The sequence below is a fragment of the Artibeus jamaicensis genome, unplaced genomic scaffold (assembly GCF_021234435.1).
Source record: "Artibeus jamaicensis isolate MK-2021 breed Jamaican fruit bat unplaced genomic scaffold, CSHL_Jam_final contig_475, whole genome shotgun sequence".
NCBI lineage: Eukaryota > Metazoa > Chordata > Mammalia > Chiroptera > Phyllostomidae > Artibeus > Artibeus jamaicensis.
This window is the reverse complement of record NW_026521852.1, coordinates 3,286,336-3,308,259: the sequence shown is the minus strand read 5'-3', so window position 1 is coordinate 3,308,259 and position 21,924 is coordinate 3,286,336. Positions and strand designations below refer to the sequence as shown.

At 54.8% G+C, this 21,924-nt stretch overlaps 1 protein-coding gene across 3 annotated transcripts in view; it reads left to right on the top strand.

Annotated features, from left to right (window-relative positions):
* The window catches only part of CNTN2 (contactin 2), a 33,901-nt gene extending 12,300 nt beyond the window's left edge, over positions 1–21,601 (top strand). Inside the window, exons 2-23 of one of the 3 annotated variants that reach the window (XR_008392140.1) lie at positions 287–431; positions 552–727; positions 887–982; positions 1,394–1,603; positions 1,863–1,962; positions 3,121–3,296; positions 3,687–3,823; positions 4,285–4,414; positions 5,721–5,871; positions 6,002–6,129; positions 6,428–6,603; positions 7,108–7,228; positions 7,716–7,874; positions 8,358–8,507; positions 12,662–12,732; positions 13,025–13,259; positions 13,614–13,726; positions 16,465–16,651; positions 17,174–17,286; positions 18,638–18,806; positions 19,222–19,635; positions 20,120–21,601. Coding sequence is in view for 2 of the 3 variants with exons in the window: in XM_053667900.1 (XP_053523875.1) it covers positions 287–431; positions 552–727; positions 887–982; positions 1,394–1,603; positions 1,863–1,962; positions 3,121–3,296; positions 3,687–3,823; positions 4,285–4,414; positions 5,721–5,871; positions 6,002–6,129; positions 6,428–6,603; positions 7,108–7,228; positions 7,716–7,874; positions 8,358–8,507; positions 12,662–12,732; positions 13,025–13,259; positions 13,614–13,726; positions 16,465–16,651; positions 17,174–17,286; positions 18,638–18,806; positions 19,222–19,331 (3,053 nt within the window). In the remaining variant the exon portion in view is untranslated. Of the gene's footprint in view, positions 1–286; positions 432–551; positions 728–886; positions 983–1,393; positions 1,604–1,862; positions 1,963–3,120; positions 3,297–3,686; positions 3,824–4,284; positions 4,415–5,720; positions 5,872–6,001; positions 6,130–6,427; positions 6,604–7,107; positions 7,229–7,715; positions 7,875–8,357; positions 8,508–12,661; positions 12,733–13,024; positions 13,260–13,613; positions 13,727–15,344; positions 15,488–16,464; positions 16,652–17,173; positions 17,287–18,637; positions 18,807–19,221 lie in introns of those variants that run through there. The other 2 variants (XM_053667900.1, XM_053667901.1) reach the window with 2 other exon arrangements.
* The last annotated feature ends 323 nt before the right edge of the window (positions 21,602–21,924 follow it).

The following is a 21,924-nucleotide window of genomic DNA, read 5'->3' as shown; positions in this document are numbered from 1 at the left end:
CACCAGCCACGTGCAGGGCGGGCGATCCGCTGAACTCACTGACCTATTGAAATTCAAGTTTTGATTAATTAGAGCTAACTAAAGTTAAGAATTTGGTTCCTCAGCTGCACCAGCCACTTTGCAAGGGCTCCACAGTAGTGTCAGTGGCCAGCACATTGTCCCCGGCAGGGCAGGAGCTGGGGCCTTTCCATCATTGCGGAGAGGCCTGTTGGACAGCGCTGCCCTGGAGGCCAGGCCCTGGCTGGCCCCCGGGCCATGAGGCCTCTGCCGGTGTCCCCATCTGCAGCGTGGAGCTCAGCCCTGGGATCCCTGTCCACCTTCGGCCCTGTCTTTGAAGACCAGCCCCTCAGTCTGCTGTTCCCAGAGGAGTCCACAGAGGAGAAGGTGACACTGGCGTGCCGTGCCCGGGCCAGCCCTCCAGCCACCTACAGGTGAGACCCCCACCGTGGATGCCGGGAGACCCTGGGAAGCTGTGCCGGTTTTCTTCCCATCAGCCCCGCAGCTGGGCGGCTGGGCGGCACTTAGGAGTTCCGCTTCCACCCCTGCTGCAGATGGAAGATGAACGGCACCGAGATGAAGCTGGAGCCAGGGTCCCGCCACCAGCTGGTGGGAGGCAACCTGGTCATCATGAGCCCCACCAAGGCACAGGATGCCGGTGTCTACCAGTGCCTGGCCTCCAACCCAGTGGGCACTGTCGTCAGCAGGGAGGCTGTCCTGCGCTTCGGCTGTGAGGCCCCGTGGGGTGCCAGGATGTTCTAGGGGAGGGCAGGAGGGGCTGGGAAGAGTGTTGGGAAAAGGCATGTGCCCGCTTCCCACGGAGGCCGAGCTGGGGAAGGGCCCCGGCTGGGAGGACGGCACCTGAGGGCTGCCTGGCCTTCACCCCCAGTTCTGCAGGAATTCTCCAAGGAGGAACGAGACCCAGTGAAAACCCACGAAGGCTGGGGAGTGATGCTGCCCTGTAACCCGCCCGCCCACTACCCAGGTGAGTCGGGACCTGGACCCGCTGTTAGACCCAGGGCCCAGGAGGAGCTGTGGCCACTCAGCAGAGGGATGGAATATAAGGTGGTGAGTGACTCTTGGAAGCAACTGATCCCTCGGTCCTCAATCTTAAAGAATTATTTCCTTTATGAGTCTGTCATTTTCCAGCTCTGTGCCCTGCCTCCCAGGGCACATTCTGACTGGGAGGTCCCTGCGGGGCTGTTTCCCTGACAGACAGCGCTCCCCAAGGGCAGGAATGCCGTTGAATCTTCCCTCGGGGTCCCCCTCAGCCCCAGCTCACAGAACAGGGGCTCTCAGGACAGGGTCTACTGATCTCTCCCAGCATGTTGGGGTCCCACCCAAAGCTGCCTGTTATCCCCACACCCCCTGGTGTCCCCAAACTCCCCACTCCTAGGCCTGTCCTACCGCTGGCTCCTCAACGAGTTCCCCAACTTCATCCCGGCGGACGGGCGTCACTTCGTGTCCCAGACCACAGGGAACCTATACATCGCCCGCACCAATGCCTCAGACCTGGGCAACTACTCCTGCCTGGCCACCAGCCACATGGACTTCTCCACCAAAAGCGTCTTCAGCAAGTTTGCTCAGCTCAACCTGGCTGCTGAAGGTCAGGGTCAGCGAATGTGGAGAGAGGGGCTTTTCCCTCAGAGGCTGTGAAGAGCAGCTCCCAGGGTGCAGGGTGCAGGGTGCAGGGTCTGGGGCCTAGACCCCTGAGCCCACTGTTACAAGACCCCAGAGGCTGGCCTCAGGCCTCCAAGGGGAAAGAAAGTTAAGATGGAGCTAGCTCGGAGCTGTGCTGAGATCCCAGCACGGGGGCCCCTGACCCGGACCTCTTGCACCTGACCTGCCAAACCCTGTCTCCCCAGACCCCAGGCTCTTCGCACCCAGCATCAAGGCCCGGTTCCCGGCAGAGACGTACGCACTGGTGGGACAGCAGGTCACCCTGGAGTGCTTTGCCTTTGGGAAGTGAGTGGTGGTGGAGGCCGGAACAGGCCAGGCACAAGTGGCCCCAGGGACAGAGAGGGGGCAGGCAGGGCCAGCACTCAGTCATCTCGGTGCCCTCACAGGGTCTAGCAGAGTGCCAGACCCACAGTGGGCAGTGACCACCATGCACCGGGCACTAACCACCTGACCTGCCTGACTCAGATTCCCACTCGGTCATCTCACTGGTTGGGAGACCTCGGTAACCACGTAACTGCTCTCTGCCTCCATTTCCTTATTTGTACGTGGTGATGATAGTACCCCCCACGGGGCTGTGAAAACTCACTGAGTTAATATATGTTAAGTGCTCAGAACAGTGCCTGGCGGGCGTTTAGTAGGTATTCTGTGGACACCAACAGTTATCTTTTAAAAAGTTCCGATAGGAATCATGCTCTCCCAGAAAAAGGAGTCGTGGGAGCAGGGCTCAGCAGTGCAGGTGCTCAGTAAACATTTGCAGAACGAAGGCCCACAGGCACTTCCTGCTGTTGGAGGGTGCCCAGGGTGCCTCTGATTTGTGGAACATTACTGGGCTTCCAGAAAATCCGTATTTAAAGACTCATCAGTACCTCAGTCCATTTTTTTAATGGGATTTTTATTTTATTTTATTCTAAGAGAGGAAGGGAGGGTGAAAGAGAGGGAGAGAAACGTCGATCGAACCAGTGACACTTTGGTTCACAGGCAGGAACTGAGCCAGGGCAATACTTCAGTCCATTTTATTTAGTTCACAGATTACTAATAACTACAGACACTTTGGAAAGAAGAGGCGAGGCCCTGTTGAAGAGGGGAAAGGGACCCAGGCCACTGTTGGGGAGGGCAGGCCCAGAGGAGGCCTGGCGGTCAGTGCGGCGTCGGGGGCGGGGGGCGAGTAAGCTTCAGGTACGGACCACACGGAAGACCCACTTCACTGGTGTCACAGTTGTTGCAGGGGGGTGGAGGGGAGAAGGGAGCCCCATTTCTTGCCCCTTCCCTGCCTGTGCTCCAAGCCCACCAGGAAGAGGCCCCTCCCCGCTCTGCTCCCTCCCGGGCCCAGGCAGGGCTGCCCTCCTTCCCACCGCTACCTGCCCAGCATCTCAGGAGACCCGAGTCTGCACAGGGCATCTGACTAGCTCAGCCCACCCCCTCTGGCTTTGTCTCCCCCGCCAGCCCCGTGCCCAGGATCAAGTGGCGCAAAGTGGATGGCTCCTTGTCCCCGCAGTGGGCCACAGCTGAGCCCACCCTGCAGATCCCCAGCGTCAGCTTCGAGGATGAGGGCACCTATGAGTGTGAGGCGGAGAACTCCAAGGGCCGAGACAGTGTCCAGGGCCGCATCATCGTGCAGGGTACGAGACAGGACACCTGTCCCCACCCTGACCCCTGTGCCTGACTGAGGCGGTCCACCCACAAGTCAGGGAGGAGACGGGAAAGCCCTTTGCTTAAGCCTCCGGCTCCAGGATGCACTGGGTGCGGGAACGGAAGAGGCACCCTCAGAGCTCCAGTGTCGCAGAAAACACATGGAAGGCTTTAGAATGATTTCAGGTGCTAAAACAGCCAGTGACATGGGCTCAAAATGCCAGCTTTCTGCGGCCTGCTTTTCACACCCCTTTCCAGAATGCTAATAACGCTCTCTGCTGTCTGGAACAGGAACTGCAGCCCTGCGATTCTGGTCTGTTTAATAAGTGGGGGGCTCCTCCCAGCTTATCCCCAGCCTTTCTCTCCCTTGTACCCCACAGCCCAGCCGGAGTGGCTCAAGGTGATCTCGGACATGGAGGCCGACATCGGTTCCAGCCTGCGTTGGGGCTGCGCAGCCGCTGGCAAGCCCCGGCCCACAGTGCGCTGGCTGCGGAACGGAGAGCCTCTGGCCTCCCAGGTAGCAGAGCTGGGGCTTCCTCCCACACACAAATGGTCCCCTGCTCGCCGGTTCCTTCACTCCCCACTGCCTGCCCCCACCACCGCGCTGCACCACAGGCAGCCCCCCTGGGCCAATTAGAGTGCCATAGGGTGTTTCCAGGTGCTTCTTCCCGTCCCAGAGTCACATGGCTACAGGCTGGTCAGCTGGATAGACTCGTGACTGGAGGGTCCAGAGCCCTGGGCCCAGGCACAGCTCAGCCACAAATACACTGTGTGGTCCTGTGGGTCCCTTCGCCCACCTGGCGTCTGTGTGCTGATGTGCATGGAGGCCTGGGGAATTCCAGGTGGCTCTGAGATGGGACTGGGCATGTGAACCCCGCCTCCAGGGAGTGCCAGCCTAGAGTCTCCGCCGCACCCCTCCCCACCTCTGTAGACCTCCCTGAAAGTGGTCCTGACCCTGGGCATGGCTCTTTTGCACAGAACCGGATAGAGGTGCTGGCCGGGGACCTGCAGTTCTCCAAGCTGAGCCTGGAGGACTCGGGCATGTACCAGTGCGTGGCAGAGAACAAGCACGGCACCATTTACGCCAGCGCGGAGCTGGCCGTGCAAGGTAAAGGGCCCAGGAGGCTGGGCCATCCACGGGGGCGCGGGCGGGGCTCTGGGAGCTGACTCGCAGCATTTCGAAACACACACACCCCCGGCAGTTTCCTGACAGCTTCCACAAAGAACTCAGGGGCTTATTTATGAAAAGAGATGAGACACTAAACTGAGGGACCCCAGAGGAAAAGGTTTGTTCCCTGTCTGGCACAAATGAAATAGTTTTTTGCAGTTAAGAAAAAAAAAAGATGGCAAAAGTCACTGGAAACCCAATGAATTAGATCTGCATCTGACCCAAGCTCCTCAGCTCTGCATCTCAGTTCACTAATTCATAAAACAGCTCCTTGTCAGGACTCAGTAAGAGGACAGAGGTAAAAACACGAAGGGCCCAATGCATAATAGGTGCCCAGTGAGTGTGGGCTGCTGCTCACACTCTCCCTGTCTGACTCGAGCTCCTAGAAGTTCAGCTTTCTCATCTGTAAAGTGGATGCAGTGATGCTTACCTCGTCAAGTTGTGGCGAGGCTTAACTAAGACTCGTTCATTCACTCATTCAACCAATATTTATTCAATACCTCCTCAGATAAGGTCTCTGCCATTAAGTCTCTTACCATCCAGCAGAGAAAGGGGGTCAAATAAACACAAAATCAAATCATTAAATAAGCTCACTGTAGCAGCCATTAAAAGAATACAGTATAAGAAAAATCCAGTAGGGGGATAGGATTGAGGTGTGCCAGTGAGACAGGACGGTCAAGGAAGACCTCACCAAGGAATTCACTTTGGGGGTGTGACCTGGGTGTAACCAGCCAGTTGGGAAGATCGGGAGGATTTCTAGGCAAAATGTGCTGCCAGGGCAAAGGTCCTGAGGCAGGAAAAAAAATGTAGCATTTTCAAAGGACGAAAATGGCCCAGGTGGTGGGAGCACACTGAGTGAGGAGAGGATGGAGTGAGAAGGGTTGGAGAGGCAGGGGCTTAGTTCTGAGTGCCAGGGAGAAGGCGGGCTCCAGAGTCCTGATTCCCATTTTAAACACAATATTCCTGGCTGTTGGGTAGGAAAGAGATTGCAGAAAGAAAATACCAATACAGGAAGACCAAATTAGAGGGCCTTTCAATGGTCCAGCAGGAGATTTGGTGGCGTGGAGCAGTGTGGTAGCAGTGGGGTGATAAGAAGAGGATTCTGGGTATTCTTGGTGCTGAGAGTCTCTCATGGACTGACCATGAAGGGTGCATGAAGTGCTTAGCACATGGCCAGGTGATGTCTTAGCCCTGGGTACTGTGATGGCGTGCCGGACAACTGTGGGGTGCTCCCCTCTTCTTCCAGCACTGGCCCCCGACTTCAGGCTGAATCCTGTAAGGCGCCTGATCCCTGCAGCCCGAGGGGGAGAGGTCATTATCCCCTGTCAGCCCCGGGCAGCTCCAAAAGCCGTGGTGCTCTGGAGCAAAGGCACTGAGATTTTGGTCAACAGCAGCAGGTACAAGCGGCACCCCACCCCACCCCAAGCAATTCCTGCTCCCCTTCATTCTCCTTGGAGGTGAGTCCCTTCCCAGGACTACAGTGTGTCTCTGGGGGCGGGGGGCGGATCTGCTCTGTCCTTACTACAGAGTGACTGTAACTCCGGATGGCACGTTGATCATAAGAAACATCAGTCGGTCCGATGAAGGCAAATACACCTGCTTCGCTGAGAATTTCATGGGCAAAGCCAACAGCACGGGCATCCTGTCTGTGCGAGGTAAGGGATGTGGTTTGGCCACGGTTGGGGACTAGGCCCTCAGGGGGCGCCATCCCTCCTCTTCGTCCTGCTCTTGTGGTCCCATGTTGCTCCCAGTTTGGTTTTGAGACTACTCCAGGATGCGATTTCACTTGGGACCACCCTCTGGCTGCCACCCAGAATCTAGTCCTGACTCCTGACCACACGCTCAGGGGCCGCTGGGAGGTCAGGGTCCTGTTGCCTGCTGCCTCTTCCCATTCCTGGGGCTTAGGGCAAACCCTCTCACCTCGTCTACACAGGGCCCTTGTTTTCTTGGCAGATGCAACCAAGATCACTCTGGCCCCCTCCAGTGCCGACATCAACTTAGGGGACAACCTGACCCTGCAGTGCCACGCCTCCCATGACCCCACCATGGACCTCACCTTCATCTGGACTTTGGATGACTTCCCCATTGACTCCGATAAGCCTGGGGGTCACTACCGGAGGGCCAGTGTGGTGAGGCCTGAGACTGAGAACCCAGGGCTCCTCCCCGCTTTAGAATAGGCAGGGTCCCCAAGATGTCCTTCCCCACCGCAGCCCCAGAGCCCTTCCCCATTCCTGCAGGAGTGCCCACCATGGCAAACTCACCCTCAGACTCATAACCGCCCTCCTTCATACTGGCAGTTCTCTGGATTCCCCCAAGTCCACGCATTTAGGAGAAGTTGGGGACAAATCCAGAATTCCAGGTGCTCAGCAAGACTCACTCCCACCACCGTTCTTGTCATCCTGCACCCCCACCCCACCAGCGTGCACGGCCTCCTTCGCTTGGACCACTGCTGACCACCTGTGTAACGAACTGTGGTTTGGTCCCCGGAGGTGGGGAGTAGCTGCCCCTCCCATGGAACACATCGGGATTCCCAGGGAGCAGGGGACGCCGAGCCCTGCCTCCTGTGTGTCTCCGGCTCACTGGCGAGCCAGAGCTGCGTCCCCTGACCTGCCCTTCCTGTTCCCTGTGTACAGAAGGAGACAGTCGGGGATCTGACCATCCTGGACGCTCAGCTGCGTCACGGAGGGAAGTACACATGCGTGGCCCAGACGGTGGTGGACAGTGCGTCCAAGGAGGCCACGGTCCTGGTCCGAGGTAACAGGGTTTCCCACTCCCACCTCCAGCCCACTCCCTCGGAGGCCGGCTGGGCTCTTCTGGCCTTCGCGCCCCTCCTCCGTCGGAGAGCTGTAGGGGCTTCTGACAGAAGCTCTCTGAGCTGAACTTAGCTGGTGGTTCTTCACAGATCCTAAGTGAATAGAATATTCTTCCTCCAAAGCCAAAATTTTAAAAATCCACTCTTTCAGCTCATCTCAACAGTGGAGAACTTTGCTGAGGCCAGAAATTTTCAGGGCCTAGCGCTGGGAAATCTAGACACACATATCTCTGTGCCAGGTGCTCTGTGACACCTCCAGCCTTAGACACACCCCACCTAACACACACCCCCCACTCTCCCACCAGGTGTTTGTGGCGACCTCTGCTGCCCCCACTTGGTCCTGCACCAGCCCAAACAAGCCCCGAGAAGGTTGGCTCAAATTTGAAACTACCCAATTCTAACCCACAACTCTCTGACTTCTGGGTGCAGGTCCACCGGGTCCCCCAGGAGGTGTGGTGGTAAGGGATATTGGCGACACCACTGTCCAGCTTAGCTGGAGTCGTGGCTTTGACAACCACAGCCCCATTGCCAAGTATACCCTGCAAGCTCGAGCTCCACCTGCAGGGAAGTGGAAGCAAGTTCGGACCAGTAAGTGTGAGCTGCCTTCCTGCACTGTCAGTACTGATAAGGCCTGGCTGTGGGCCGGAAGTGGGGGTTAGGGGGTCAGAAGGCTGGGGCTGAGCCTGGAGCTTCGCAGAGGGACAAGCTTGGGCCATCTGCCTGCAGAGAGCTCCCAGGCCAGAGGGGAGATGGGTCACATGGACAGCCAGAGAGCAGGGCGAGAACTGGAGGGGGTGGAGCTGGGTCTGCACCCTTCAAGCACTGGCAGAAATACCACCGGGGCGATGACCACTCACACGGGGTGTAGGGTGTGCAGAACACCAGCAAAGGCTCCCGGCAGGGAGGACTACTGTTTTTCTAGTCACTTCTGAAGGAGGTATTGAATGCTTAGTGTGGGTCAGGCCCCTCCACAAGGGCCAAGTATGAGGAGGTGTGGTTCGGGCTCAGTCCCTGAGCTCTCCATCCAGAACAATAGCAAATGCCGAACACCAACTCCCTCCTGCCTTGCAGATCCTGCCAACATCGAGGGCAATGCGGAGACCGCCCAGGTGCTGGGCCTCACACCCTGGATGGACTATGAGTTTCGGGTCATAGCCAGCAACATCCTGGGCACTGGGGAGCCCAGTGGGCCCTCCAGCAAGATCCGGACCAAGGAAGCAGGTCAGAGTCCTGTGTGTCCCAAAGAGAAGCAACTCGGGGCACAGACCCTACCCCTCCCTAAAGGCAGCTGTGACCAGACTGCTGGTACGCAGAGCTCCGGCCCTGCTGACCAGGCCTTGGACTCTCTAACCAGGCAGACGAGGAAGGAGCACGGGTCAGGGCCGGGCCACTGCGCTGCACCGTGCTGCAGGCCCTGGGCCCACCCTGTCCGAAGGCCTCACTTAAAACATGGGCCAACCTTACAACGCTATGAATCTACAATATCTCTAAACTAAAAGCTTTTTTTTTTTAATGGAAAAGCCAAAGCTTGGAGAAGGGAAGGGTCACACTGGCAGAGCCTGGACTGGAACCCTGGAATTGCATGAGCTGCAAAAATCGGTTAATGAGGAAGGTGTGGTGTGAGAGTGTGTGTAAGCAGGCGAGTGCATGTGTGCATTTGTGAGAGCGAGTGACTGCGTGTGTGTTGTGCGGGGGCCCAGGGAAGCGGCAGTGTCTCCAAACCCTCTGAGTGGTTTCTTCGGGAGCAGGAGGAATGGATGCCTGCCCACAACCTCCTGAAAGGCGGTGTCAGGGTCAGAGTGGGGAAGGAAGGGAAGAGACCTGGGCGGGCTCTTCCGGAGGCTTCTACCCACCATTGGAGCCTTTCACGCATCTGAAGGCGCAGCAGGAGAGCCTGTTGGTACACACAGGCCCAGGGAAAAGCGCCGGACTGAAAATATGCCTCCGTAAGTGGAGGGCGGGGGAAGACCCGAGAAAGAGGCAGGACCCTCAGCCTGGCAAGTAACAGGGCTTATTATGGGGACAAACATGGCAGGTGGACTTGAGCGGCTGCCAGATGAAGTGGATGTGCTCTGTGCTGCATGCCAGGCCCCGAAGAGTTATACAGGGTAAAAGGGGGAAATACTCAGAGGTACTAAGTACTAGGTGCTAATAGATACTACCAGGTACAGGAAATTACTTTGCATGCTGGAGCAAGTCAAAGGCCTTTTCCAGGAACCAGCAAGAAGCAGGAGGTGGGAGAGGGATGCTGATTTGTGTCAGAATGAACATTGATCCCACGGTCTCTGAGGGGGGTTTTGGAAAGAAGCCTCCATTCTGGTTTAAAGGACATGCAGCAGTCACATCGTGGAACAGTCTCCCCTCCACAGCCCCGGGTCCCGGGTGGGCAGCACAGACTCAGGGCCCTGCCTCTCTGGCTCCCACCCACCCAGGCCCACCCCTCTGGAGCTGTGGCGCAGGTCTGCCTTCCACGTAGTTTTCTATGTGCCCCAGCCTGGCTCTCTGGGCTCTTTCTGGGACCATTCAGCATTTCTAACTGGTACCTCTCCTGAGTGAGTAAATCAGAAGCAGTGCATTCTTTGACTGGACTTCTTGCAGAGGCAGTGTGGGGCCGGGGGCCCTCCTGTACCCCGGGAGCTGATGAGCACAAAGACAGCTGCAGTGCAGAGGACAGATGATGACGTGCTTTGAAATCAGAGAACAAGTTCAAATTCTGGCTGTGCCATTTATTAGCTCTGAGACCTTCTGCAAGTCACTTCTCTGCACTGAGCTTTGCCTTTCCACCCTGAAAAGGGTGGAAAAACACCCAGTTCTCAGGGTCAGACGGGCAGTGTCTGTAATGGCTCCTTGAAGATTACAGGCCCCAAACTACAGTCATCAAGCCAGGTGATAAGTCTCTAACTGCTGGGTCATCTGCAGAAATACTTGGACCCTCAGCCAAGCTACCCCCTGTGGAGCTCTGTGAGCTGATGAAATATATTCTTGTTTTAATATCACCCTTGTTGAATAATAGAGACAATTAGGAAATTAAAACTGCCACAAAAAGAAAAATAATAAAAAAAACACCCTGCAACACAAAAGAAATGTTTTGTTTTTTTTTTGCATTGATGGCAGTTCTGGTTTACTTTCTCCCCAGACTCTCCAGCAAGCTGGAGCTGGTTTCTTTTTTTGGGGGGGGGGTGTTTATTTATTGATTGATTGTTTTTTTCCTTTTTTTAGTTTTTAAAAAATTTTATTGATTATGCCATTACAGTTGTTCTATTCCCCCCTTCGTTCCCCTCCACCCTACACACCCCGCCCCCACCATTCCCCCCCTTTAGTTTATGACCATGTGTCTCAAGTTCTTTAGAGTCTATATTTCCCATACTATTCTTGCCCCCCCATCTATTTTCTACCTACCGTCTATGCTACTTATTTTCTGTACCTTCTCCCCCCTTCTCCTCCTCCTACTCCCCTGTTGCTAACCCTCCATGAGATCTTCATTTCTATGTTTCTACTCCCGATCTAGCTGTCCTTTTAGTTTGCTTTTGTTTTAGGTGTGGTTGTTAATAACTGTGAGTTTGTTGTCCTTTCACTGTTCATGTTTTTTTTTAACTTCTTTTTCTTTGATAAGTCCCTTTAACATTTCATATAATAAGGGCTTGGTGATGATGAACTCCTTGAATTTGATCTTATCTGAGAAGCACCTTATCTGTCCTTCCATTCTAAATGAAAGTTTTGCTGGATAGAGCAATCTTGGTTGTAGATCTTTGGATTTCATGACTTGGAATACTTCTTTCCAGCCCCTTCTTGCCTGGAAGGTCTCTTTTGAGAAATTCGCTGACAGTCTGATGGGGACTCCTTTGTAGGTGACTGTCCCCTTAACTCTTGCTGCTTCTAGGATTCTCTCCTTCATTTTAATCTTGGCTAATATAATGATGATGTGCCTTGGTGTGTTCCTTCCTGGGTCCAACTTCTTTGGGACTCTCTGAGCTTCCTGGATTTCCTGGAAGTCTACTGCCTTTGCCAGATTGGGGAAATTCTCCTTTATTATTTGTTCAAATAAGTTTTCCACTGGTGGCTGTTCCTTTCCCCTTTCTGGTACCCCTATAATTTGGATGTTGGAGCGTTTAAAGATGTCCTGGAGGTTCCTAAGTCTCTCCTCATTTTTTTGAATTCTTGTTTCTTCATATTTTCCTGTTTGGTCATTTTTTCCTTCCTTCTGGTTCACTCCCTTGATTTGAGTCCCAGTTTCCTTTTCATCACTATTGGTTTTCTTTGCATTTCCCTTCATTTCACTTAGTTTAGCCTTCACTTGTTCCTCTAATTTGTAACTAAAATCAACCATTTCTGTGAGCATCCTGATAACCAGTGTTTTGAACTGTGCATCTGAAAGTTTGGCTATTTCTTCATCGCTTAGAGTTATGGGCTCTGGGGCTTTGAGATCTTCTTGAGCCATTTTTGGTCTGTTGGCGCCTGTTAAGTATGAGGAGTGGAGCCTTAGGTGTTCATCAGGGCGGGGCCGCTCAGGTCGCTGGGTTGTGACACTGTATGTGGGGGTGGGGTCAGAGCGGGGACATAGCGGCCCCCTCTGCTGCCTCCCACCGCTGGGGCCCGGCCGGTCCCACCTCACTGCCCACTCCCTCGCCGGTCCATCTGTGCACGAATGTGCTACCACAGTCAACCCGCCACCCTGCACCCTTGCTTGGTCCACTGGTCGCTCACTGGGTCGTTCACTGGGTCCACCCTTTGCAACCCCAGGCCTGGGATCCACGCACCTGAGTCCGTCTGACCGAGTTTTCCTGTGCAACCCCGCTCCGCCAGCTGCTGGCTTCGCCCCTCTTACCGGTCAGGCTGAAGAATTTGTTGTTATCAGACTTCCGAAAAGTTCAATTTTCTTTGTTCTGGCTGTGTTTTCTATTGCTAATATTTTGTTGTCTCTAAACTTGGTTGTGTGAGAAAGCATGGCATCTCCACCTATGCCTCCATCTTGGCAGAAGTCCTTGGAGCTGGTTTCTGTTATTCAGTTTAAGCCAATGGGGAAGAGGACAGTGAGCATGTATGGGACACACACATGCACAGACTGACCACTCTTGTTTAATGTATTCTCTTCACAGCTCTTTGAGACACACATTATCCTCATCTTATGGAGGGGAATCAGGCTCAGAGATGTTAAGTAACTTGCTCAGGGAAACACAGCTAGTAAATGGCACAGAAGGGATTCCACCGTAGGCCTGCCTGACTGCTGAGCCCACATCCACAGGGACTGTTTGAGGACAGTCGAGGCCCTTCTGAAGGGGTGTCCCCATCCTAGGATACTTACAGGCTTAGGCCCAGGGCTTCTGTTCCCTCACTGCCCGTTATCAAGCCACATCTGTGTCCCTCGGCCCTGACAGCCCCCTCGGTGGCACCCTCAGGACTCAGCGGAGGCGGTGGAGCCCCTGGAGAGCTCGTCGTCAACTGGACGGTAAGCTGCGAGGACAGAGGCAGCGTGTGCCTCCGGTTCTCTGGGTGCCTCCCTCGCCCCAGCGCTGCCTCGCCTCGGGCGTGCAGGGCACACCCGGGACGGAGCCACTGCACAGTCCGCTCAAGAGTGGATGTCCCCTCCCTCCCCTGCACCTACTGCCTCTCGCAGGAGCACCCACACAGGATGCAAATCACCGCAGGCGCACACGTCCTGGTGAAGGTTGGGTAGGGCTGGGGGATGAGCAGGAAATGCACCTGAGGCCCTTCACCCATGCCACACTCTTGCCCCTCAGCCCATGTCACGGGAGTACCAGAACGGAGATGGCTTCGGCTACCTGCTGTCCTTCCGCAGGCAGGGCAGCACAAGCTGGCAGACCGCCCGGGTGCTCGGTGCCGACACCCAGTACTTCGTCTACAGCAACGAGAGCATCCGGCCCTACACGCCTTTTGAGGTCAAGATTCGAAGCTACAACCGCCGTGGGGATGGGCCTGAGAGCCTCACGGCCCTTGTGTACTCGGCTGAGGAAGGTGGGTGGCCCCCTGGGCCCATCCTGCACCCCACCCCAGCTGCTTGTACTTTCCATCCTCCACACCTCCTCAGTTCCACAGTGGGGAGGAGAGACAACCTGGGTTCTAAGCCACTGGCCTCGTTTCTAGCCCTTGCTACTTGGTCTCCCCCTCAGGCCTGGGGAAAGAGGAGGGGGGCTCTTCATTCTCCAGTTTCCCTCCCTGCCCCCCACCCCGACACCCCTCCACAGCCGTGGCCTTTACTCTGGACCCTGGGCTAAAAAGTCCTTGGTGAGGGCTGTCCCAGTGTGACGGCTACTCTGTAGGACACAAGAAAATCCCAGGAATCCAAACCCATTTTTTATCGATCCCCAGAGCCCAGGGTGGCCCCTACCAAGGTCTGGGCCAAGGGGGTCTCATCTTCAGAGATGAACGTGACCTGGGAACCTGTGCAGCAGGACATGAATGGCATCCTCCTGGGGTATGAGGTGAGCACTGACCCGGGGCCGGGGAGGTTTCGAGGCTGGCGGGGGGCACCTCACAACTCACCAGTCACTCCTTCCTGGATCACTCATTTGCTAGCAAGGCAAACAGCACCTGGTCTGTGTATCGCTCTGAACGCAGCCTTAGCTAAGCCCCACGGCTGGTGCTCGCTGGGGAGGCCAGCCCCAGGACTGGAAGTTGTGGGTGCTTAGGAGAGGAGGGGCAGGTTCTAGAAGGGGCGTGCCTGTCCCTTTCACACCAGAGCCCAGCTAGTGTAGCACCCCCAGGCCGCAGAGAATAGCACGGCCTCTCTACGTACTAACTGGTCATTGCGTCCCCAGGAGACACTGGGCCCAGCAGTTTCTGGCCTGAGCCCTGGGCCGTGGACCACTGATGAGTCCACACTAGGGTGCGTATGGAGTAGGAGGATCCAGTGTCCAGCTTCTGAGACTCAAGACTGAGTCATGCCCTAGTCAGATAGCTCAGTTGGTTAAGGCTTTTCATCCTGATACCACAAAGCTGTGGGTTCCATCCCCAGTCAGGGCACATATAAGAATCAACCAACCAATGAGAACTCTTGGCCAAGATGGAGGTGTGGGTAGACACGCTGTGCCTCCTCGCACAACCAAAAGGACAACAACAAATTTAAAAACAAAAAACAACCAAAACTGACAGAAACCAAACAAACTGTATGAAAGTCTGACAACCAGGGAGTTAAGGAAGAAACATTCATCCAGACTGGTAGGAGGGGCGGAGACGGGCAGCTGGGGTGGAGAGGACTCGCAGCAAGGCGGCAGCGGGCAGGCCCGGTGAGGGGGTGGATTGTGGACCTGGCAGTCGCACATTCACGTGCAGATGAGCTGGGAGGAACAACTGGAGAGCAAGACAGACCGAGCAACCCAGGGCTCCAGCGAGGGGAAATAAAGCCTGAAACCTCTGACAGAAAACACCTGTGAGGCTCATCCCTCCGGCAGCAGTGGGAGGAAATTCCAGCCTCACAGGAGAGTTCGTGGGAGAGACCCACAGGGTCCTAGGATGCACACAAACACACCCACCTGGGAATCAGCACTAGAAGGGCCCAATTTGACTGTGGGGAGCGGGGGAAGTGACTGAAATCTGGCAGAGAGCAGAGCAAGTGCCATTGTTCCCTCTCGGACCCCTGCCCCACACACAGCGTCATAACCCAGGGACCTGGGTTACACAGCCCTGGTGAACACCTAAGGCTCTGCCCCTCACTATGTAACAGGCATGCTGAGACAAAAACAATGGCCCAAACGAAAGAACAGAACAAAGCTCCAGAAAAAATACAACTAAGCAACAAAGAGGTGGCCAACCTATCAGATGCGCAGTTCTATACACTGGTAATTAGGATGCTCACAGAATTGGTTGAATATAGTCACAAATTAGATGAAAAAATGAAGGTTATGCTAAGTGAGATAAAGGAATATGTACAGGGAACCAACAGTGATGGGAAGGAAACTGGGATTCAAATCAATGGTGTGGACCAGAAAAAAAGAAAAAACATTCAACCAGAACAGAATGAAGAAACGAGAATTCAAAAAAATGAGGAAAGGCTTAGGAATCTCCAGGACATCTTTAAACATTCCAACATCTGAATTATAGGGGTGCCAGAAGGAGAAGAGGAACAGCAAGAAATTGAAAACTTATTTGAACAAATGAAGGAGAACTTCCCCAATCTGGCAAAGGAAATAGTGTTCCAGGAAGCTCAGAGAGTCCCAAAGAAGTTGGACTCAAGGAGGAACACACCAAGGCACATCACAATTACATTACCCAAGATTAAAGATAAGGAGAGAATCTTAAAAGCAGCGAGAGAGGAGACAGTTACCTACAAAGGGGTCCCCTTAAGACTGTCAGCTGATTTCTCAAAAAAAAACCTTGCAGGCAAGAAGGGGCTGGAAAGAAGTATTCCAAGTCATGAAAGGCAAGGACCTACATCCAAGATTGCTCTATGCAGCAAAGTTTTCATTTAGAATGGAAGGACAGATGAAGTGCTTCTCAGACAAGGTCAAATTAAAGGTTCATCATCACCCAGCCCTTAATTATATGAAGCGTTAAAGGGACTTATCTATGAAAAAGAAGACAAAAAGTATGAACAATAAAATGACAACAAACTCAGTTATTAACAACAGAACTTAAAACAAAAACAAAAACAAACTAAGCAAACAAGTAGAACAGGAACAGAATCACAGAAATGGAGATCATGTGGAGGGTTATCAGCAGGGGAGTGGGGGGGGAGGTACAGAGAATAAGAATCATAAATGGCAGGTACAAAACAGAGAGGGGGAGGGTAAGAATAGTATAGGAAATGTAGAAGCCAAAGAACTTGTATGTGTGACACATGGACATGAACTAATGGTGGGGAATGTGGGTGGGAGGGGATATGCATACAGGTTGGAGGGGAATAAAGGGGGGGGGAAATGGGACAACTGTAATAGCATAATCAATAAAATATATTTAATTTTAAAATTTCAAAAATGAATTTATGCTTAAAAAAGAATCATCCAATGAATGCATAAGTAGAAAAACAAATCCATCTCTTTCTCTCTCTGCACCTCCTTCCTCTCTCACTCTAAAATCAATTAAAAGAAAAAAAAAAAAGGCTGAGTCACAAGGACCAGAGTGAGCAGGAGAGGAACAGAATGTCGGTGACCAGGGCCAAGGTCAGGGGGCTCTGAGGTCCCGAACTTGATTGCTCACCCTAGGGTGTCCCGGTCCCCTTCAGATTCGCTACTGGAAAGCTGGAGACAAAGAAGCAGCCGCTGACCGAGTGAGGACAGCAGGGCTGGACACGAGTGCTCGAGTCACTGAGCTGCACCCCAACACCAAGTACCATGTGACTGTTCGGGCCTACAACCGAGCGGGCACTGGGCCCGCCAGCCCTTCTGCCAATGCCACGACCATGAAGCCCCGTGAGTCTGTTGGCCCAGGGCGAGGAGGGGTGTGTGTTTGGGGTGGCGGGTGCCTATGTCCTCCAAAACAAGACAGATGCTCTAGCCCAGCAGTCCCCAACCGCTGGGCACCCGGGACAGGTCTCGGGGAAGACAGTTTTTTCACAGACCAGGGTTGGGGGAATGGTTTTGGGACGATTCAAGTGCATCTCCTGCAGTGCAGCCTGGTTCCTAACAGGCCCGGCCTGGTGCTGGTCCGCAGCCCCGGGTTTGGGACACCTGCTTTAGCCCACAAGCCCCAGGCTGGACTGAATGAAACAGGGCAGCAAGCCCAAAGAAAATAAGGGAGTGGAGTTCATGGCTTCTGAATGGCTCTCTCTTCTCCAGACTTTGCGTTTTCATGGGCTTGTGTCTTAGGCAGCCGTGACCGAATGTTCTGGGTCTAACTGCCGAGGCAGACATTTACGAAAAGGCTGGCTAAAGCGGGGGCGGGGTGGTAAGAAAACATTCAGAAGTCGCCCAACTTCCTCCCTCCTCTGGCAGCTCCACAGCGACCTCCTGGCAACATCTCCTGGACTTTCTTGAGCTCCAGACTTAGTATTAAGTGGGACCCTGTGGTCCCTCTCCGAAATGAGTCTGCCGTCACTGGCTATAAGGTAAGGAAGGGATCGGCCCAGCACCGAATGGTGAGGAACAGCCCAGCTGCATTCCCAGGGCACACAGGACGGCTGCCGTTTCTAGCAGGAGCAACCTGAGGTAGACACGGGCAAAGCGTCTGTGACTGTGAGGAGGTGCGGGAACGGTTCTCCAGGTAACTGGCAGTAGAGACCATAAGAAAGGGGACAGGCAGTGCTGTTACTGGACGGGACCCGGCCTGAGGGATCCACCTCTGGCCAGCCCAGAAAGTGTGGGTTCTGGACCTTGTGCAGACAAGTTCACAACACAGTCCAGGTGACTTCGAGAGTATGTTTCTTAAAAGCTGGGGACAGTGAAACGAAGGAAAGGCTTAGGACAGAAGAAGTGACAGGAGAGAGCCTGGGCGGACTGCTTTGACCTTTTAGAAGCGTTGTAGGAAAGAAGTGGACCACACTGGGCTGATGAGCTCGCTGAGAGGCAAAAGTCACAGCCACGGAGGTGAGCCAAAGTGGGGCTGCTGTCAGCCCACCGGGAAGTCACAGAAAAGGGGGCCTTGGAGACAGGGTCAGGGGATTAGCCCCAGACGAGTTGCTGCTGTCCACTGCTCACCTGGTTGCAAGTCTTGTGGGGACCCCTTGAGTTTAGGAAAAAGAGCAGAGATACTTGCTAAGGGAGAAAGGTGTGGGTGTGCTCTGGAGAGAGCAGAGCTGGGTCCTTTGTCTTGAGGCTTTTTATCTTCCTTTGGCTTTTGGGAATCCTGGGGGAGGTCTCGGGGAGGGCCTTACAGAATGTTCATTAGCTTTCCAGATGTGTCCTCAATATGTTGATTCATTAAAATGTGTGTACAGAGGGGTCAGGGTTGTTTTCTGGTTAGTTTCACTTTTAAAGAACATCGTCAAAGAGGGACGGGAATGTGTAAACCATGTGCTTCTTATTGTCCTTAGGGAAGACAAAACCTGGGGGGATTCATTAACTCCCTGTAAATTGTTCCACTTGTTTGGCCTTGTTTAATTCTTTTGTCTCAGTTTCCCTTATTCCACTTGTCAAGGAATTTCCCTAGCTTCCTACTGTCCTGCCTCAGTATGTGTGGCTGCAGAAAGGCGGGGCTCACGGGGGCAGCGATGGACTAGGTGAAATGGGGGTGCTCCTAGCCTAAGGGGTCTGCCAAAACAGTATGGCTGCTTGCAAGCTTTTCTCCAGCCATGAGGCTCTTGTTCAAGAGCCAGGTCCGGTCAACCTGAAACAGGAGGTATGAGGAGGCGGGCGCTCCAGGGGCTGGAACTACAGGGACTCCTCCCAGAGCCTGAAGCTGGGGAAGAGAGAGGCATCGGCCTTGGCTAAGTAGCTGCACCTGGCTTAACCTTCCCACAGCTGCTGTACCAGAATGACTTACACGCGACCGCCTCGCTCCACTTCACCAGCAAGAACTGGATAGAAATCACAGTTCCCGGAGACAACGGCCACGCCCTGGTGCAGATCCGGACCACAGGGCCTGGTGGGGACGGGACCCCTGCGCAAGTCCACATCTCGAGGAATGGAGGTGCTGCCTGCCCCCCCAGTCCCCCAGGAGTATTAGGGCCCGTTCAGATGCCTGGGGAGGGAATCTTTCACACTCAAGCCAACTCCAGTCCTGCCAGACCCTCAAGGGGAAAGAGGAAAGCAAGTAGGAGCCAAGTGCAAGGTAGTCCTGCACCTGCCCTTGCTCCCCCTCCCCCAACCCCAGCACCCCTGAAGGCTGGGGAAATGCGTGCTCTTTTCAGGGGGTTCAGGGGGAGGCTAGGACCACAAAGCCAAGGTCCTACAAGTCCTATAGGAGTGGGGCTAAGATCACACTGCATCCCGAAAAGCCTGCCCTCTGTGAGCCCCCATGGAAAGGTCTGGATTCATCCAGAGAGGGGGTGGGGTGGGGCAGGGCCCAGCCAACCCAGCCCCCAACTTCTGTCCCTTGCTTTTAGGCACCAGCATGATGGTGGAAAACTCAGCAGTCTGCCCAGCCACGCATTCTGGTGCCATCCTCTCCCACTCCCTGGCGATGCTGGTCCTCATGGGCTGCCTGGAGCTCTGACTCAGCACCCTGCCCTCTCCACCGTGGTCAGGCACCCGCCTCTGATGGACGCGGCCAGCTGGCCCCGGTCCCTTCCTGATGCCAAGATGGCCCAACACTGTGCCTGAGAATGGCTGGCTTTAAATACCTCCTTTAAGACAGTGCCCTTTTTGTAGGAGGTAGGTATGTCATATTCTGCCACAGGGTAGAACCCACGTGAGGATTTTTTTCTTTAAATCAAGAGGCACCAGGCAGTAGCTTCCGTGATGGCACCGAGCCCTGGCCTGGGCCTGCTAGGCTGCACATCTGTGGAGACAGCACCCAGGTACTGCATGTGAACTCTGTCCCCTGAGAGCGGAGGCCCAGACCCTCGGGAACACTGGGTGTGACTGGGCTGAAGGGGGACGAGGCACACACGCAGACATCCCCCAGCCTAAGGATAGAGCCGACCCTGGGGCCGAGGACTCACTGACTTTCTCAGGGGCCAACGTGGCTGGACCCTGACACAGCCCTCCATGGCTCCCTGAAGGCTCTTGCCACCTGGCCAGGTGGCCAAGCACCAGTGCCCAATATCTGAGGCCAAGGAGCCCAGCCCTGCAGCTTTGGGGGGTGGCACTCCAGACTTCTGGGGCTGAGAGGCCAGGACACCTGGGGGAGAGGGGCACCAGACTTGGCCTCCTGTGCCCTCTTAGCCAACACTGCCAACCCGACCCTGTCACCCCTGAGTGACAGAGGCCACTACAGGTGGCTGGGTGACTAAAGGGCTTATCTTGGGGAGGCCCCTCCCCACCAAGACCCATCCTGAACAGTCCCTCCAGGGATCAGGCAGGAGACCTGAGACGGGGGCATGTGCCGCCCTCCTCCTCCAGCCCGGCCTGCAGGCCCCAGGACTCTGCTCTCCCAGCACAGCCCCCACGTGCCTGAAAGAGTAAATGGCATCAATTCCATGTGTCGTGGAGTCAGGAGCCTTCTGAGGACAGATCAATGTGGCCCTGCCTGCTCCCAGGAACACCCAGGACCACCTGGCCAGACCTGTCCCTGGATGCCTGAAACCACTCTTTTGCATTTCCCCAGAAGAAAAAGAGGTTAATAAATGCTCTGGGTATATTACCAGTCAGAACATCAGAGCTGGAAGAGGCTTTAGGGCTCACCTTATCAAGCCTCTCACTTCACAGATGGAGAAACTGAGCTTGAACTTCCCAAGGTCACACACATAGTGTGACAGTGACGGGGCTCCGATGAGGACTGGAGTCTCTAGTCTCCTCATTTACCCAGAGGAGGAACAGTGCTGAAAGGCCAGGGCCTGGCTAATGTGGTGGTTAAGAAGGAGGGCGGGCTATGAAAACTCTGCTCCAAGAGGTTCTGGTGGGTGATCATGGGGTTAAATGGCCTGGCTGGGGCCCAGCCCAAGGTGCGGGTAGACTATAGCAGACATCGGTCCTTCTGTGCCTTCCGGGCCCGGCTTCTGCTAGGATCTCAATACGCAGTGCTGGCTTGAGCCCCCACCCCCCTTACCTTTGCTCCGAGAAGAGGCCACAGCAAGGACAGGGACCCCCAAATCCAGGCAGTAGTGGCAACACAACCTGTGCTCTGACAGGTGGCCCTTAACATTCGGGAGAAGCAGGACAGGTATCCTGCAGGGGACAGGCCCCCTAAGCCTGATTTCTGTAGTTTATAGTTAGAGCTCTATTTTGCTATGGTTTTTTAAACTTTTAAGCCCTGCTCTATTTTCCTGGGCAGGTTTATGTTGATGTTTTTACCCACTACAGTTTTTTAGAAATGTAAGCTCACACCTCTTCTCCCCACCGCCGCTGCACCGCCCCTGCACCGTCCCCGGCCCCGCCAGCCCGGGACATCAGACCTGGCCCTCCTCGCCTGCTCCCATCCACCCCCCATGCAAGGAGCTGGGGGCTCAGCTATGCGACCGTTCCATGGCAGGGACCCCAAACTCAGTCTAGCATCCATGTTGACCTCCGTGGCTGTGGTTTGGCCATGCCCAGCTCCATCAGAAAAGGGGATGCCCAAAGAAAGAAAGTCTCCTCCAAGGTTTAGCTGGTTCTGTCCTCACTGCCTCAGGCCAGCGCGGGGAGAGCAGGGGACAGGTATCTGTGCGGGCTTGGCACAGTCTGGACCAATGCAGCTGGGGGCCGCAGTCTCTAAGCTTGCTTGAGTCAAAGACACAAGCAAGTGTCTTGGTTCTAAGGAGGCCCATTAGCAAAAGGAAGACAGGCCTGCTGGGAAGCTGAGGAGGGATGCCAACTAAGAAAACTCGGCCCCAAGGAAACCCAGCCACTGTGCAGGGGTGGCTGCTGGGGGGGGTGGGGGGTGGAGCAGAACTAAACTAAAGCCATGTCTGGCAGCCTGGGATTTCAGGTAGAGCTCAGGTTTGGTAAAGCAGTAGGTGACCTGAGGACATGCAGGCTTGTTGATTGTTAACAGCCTCTTGTTGGGGTGCCTGTGCAGGAGCTTGCTGTAGGCAGAAGAGATTAGATGGTTTCTCAGATTTCCTTCCTGCCCAAGGGGCCTCTGATCGTCCTCTTTGCTTGGAAGGGCTCGGGCAGTTGAGGGGGCTCACCCCTGCTGTGCCCCAAGTCATGACTCGATTCTGGGTCTC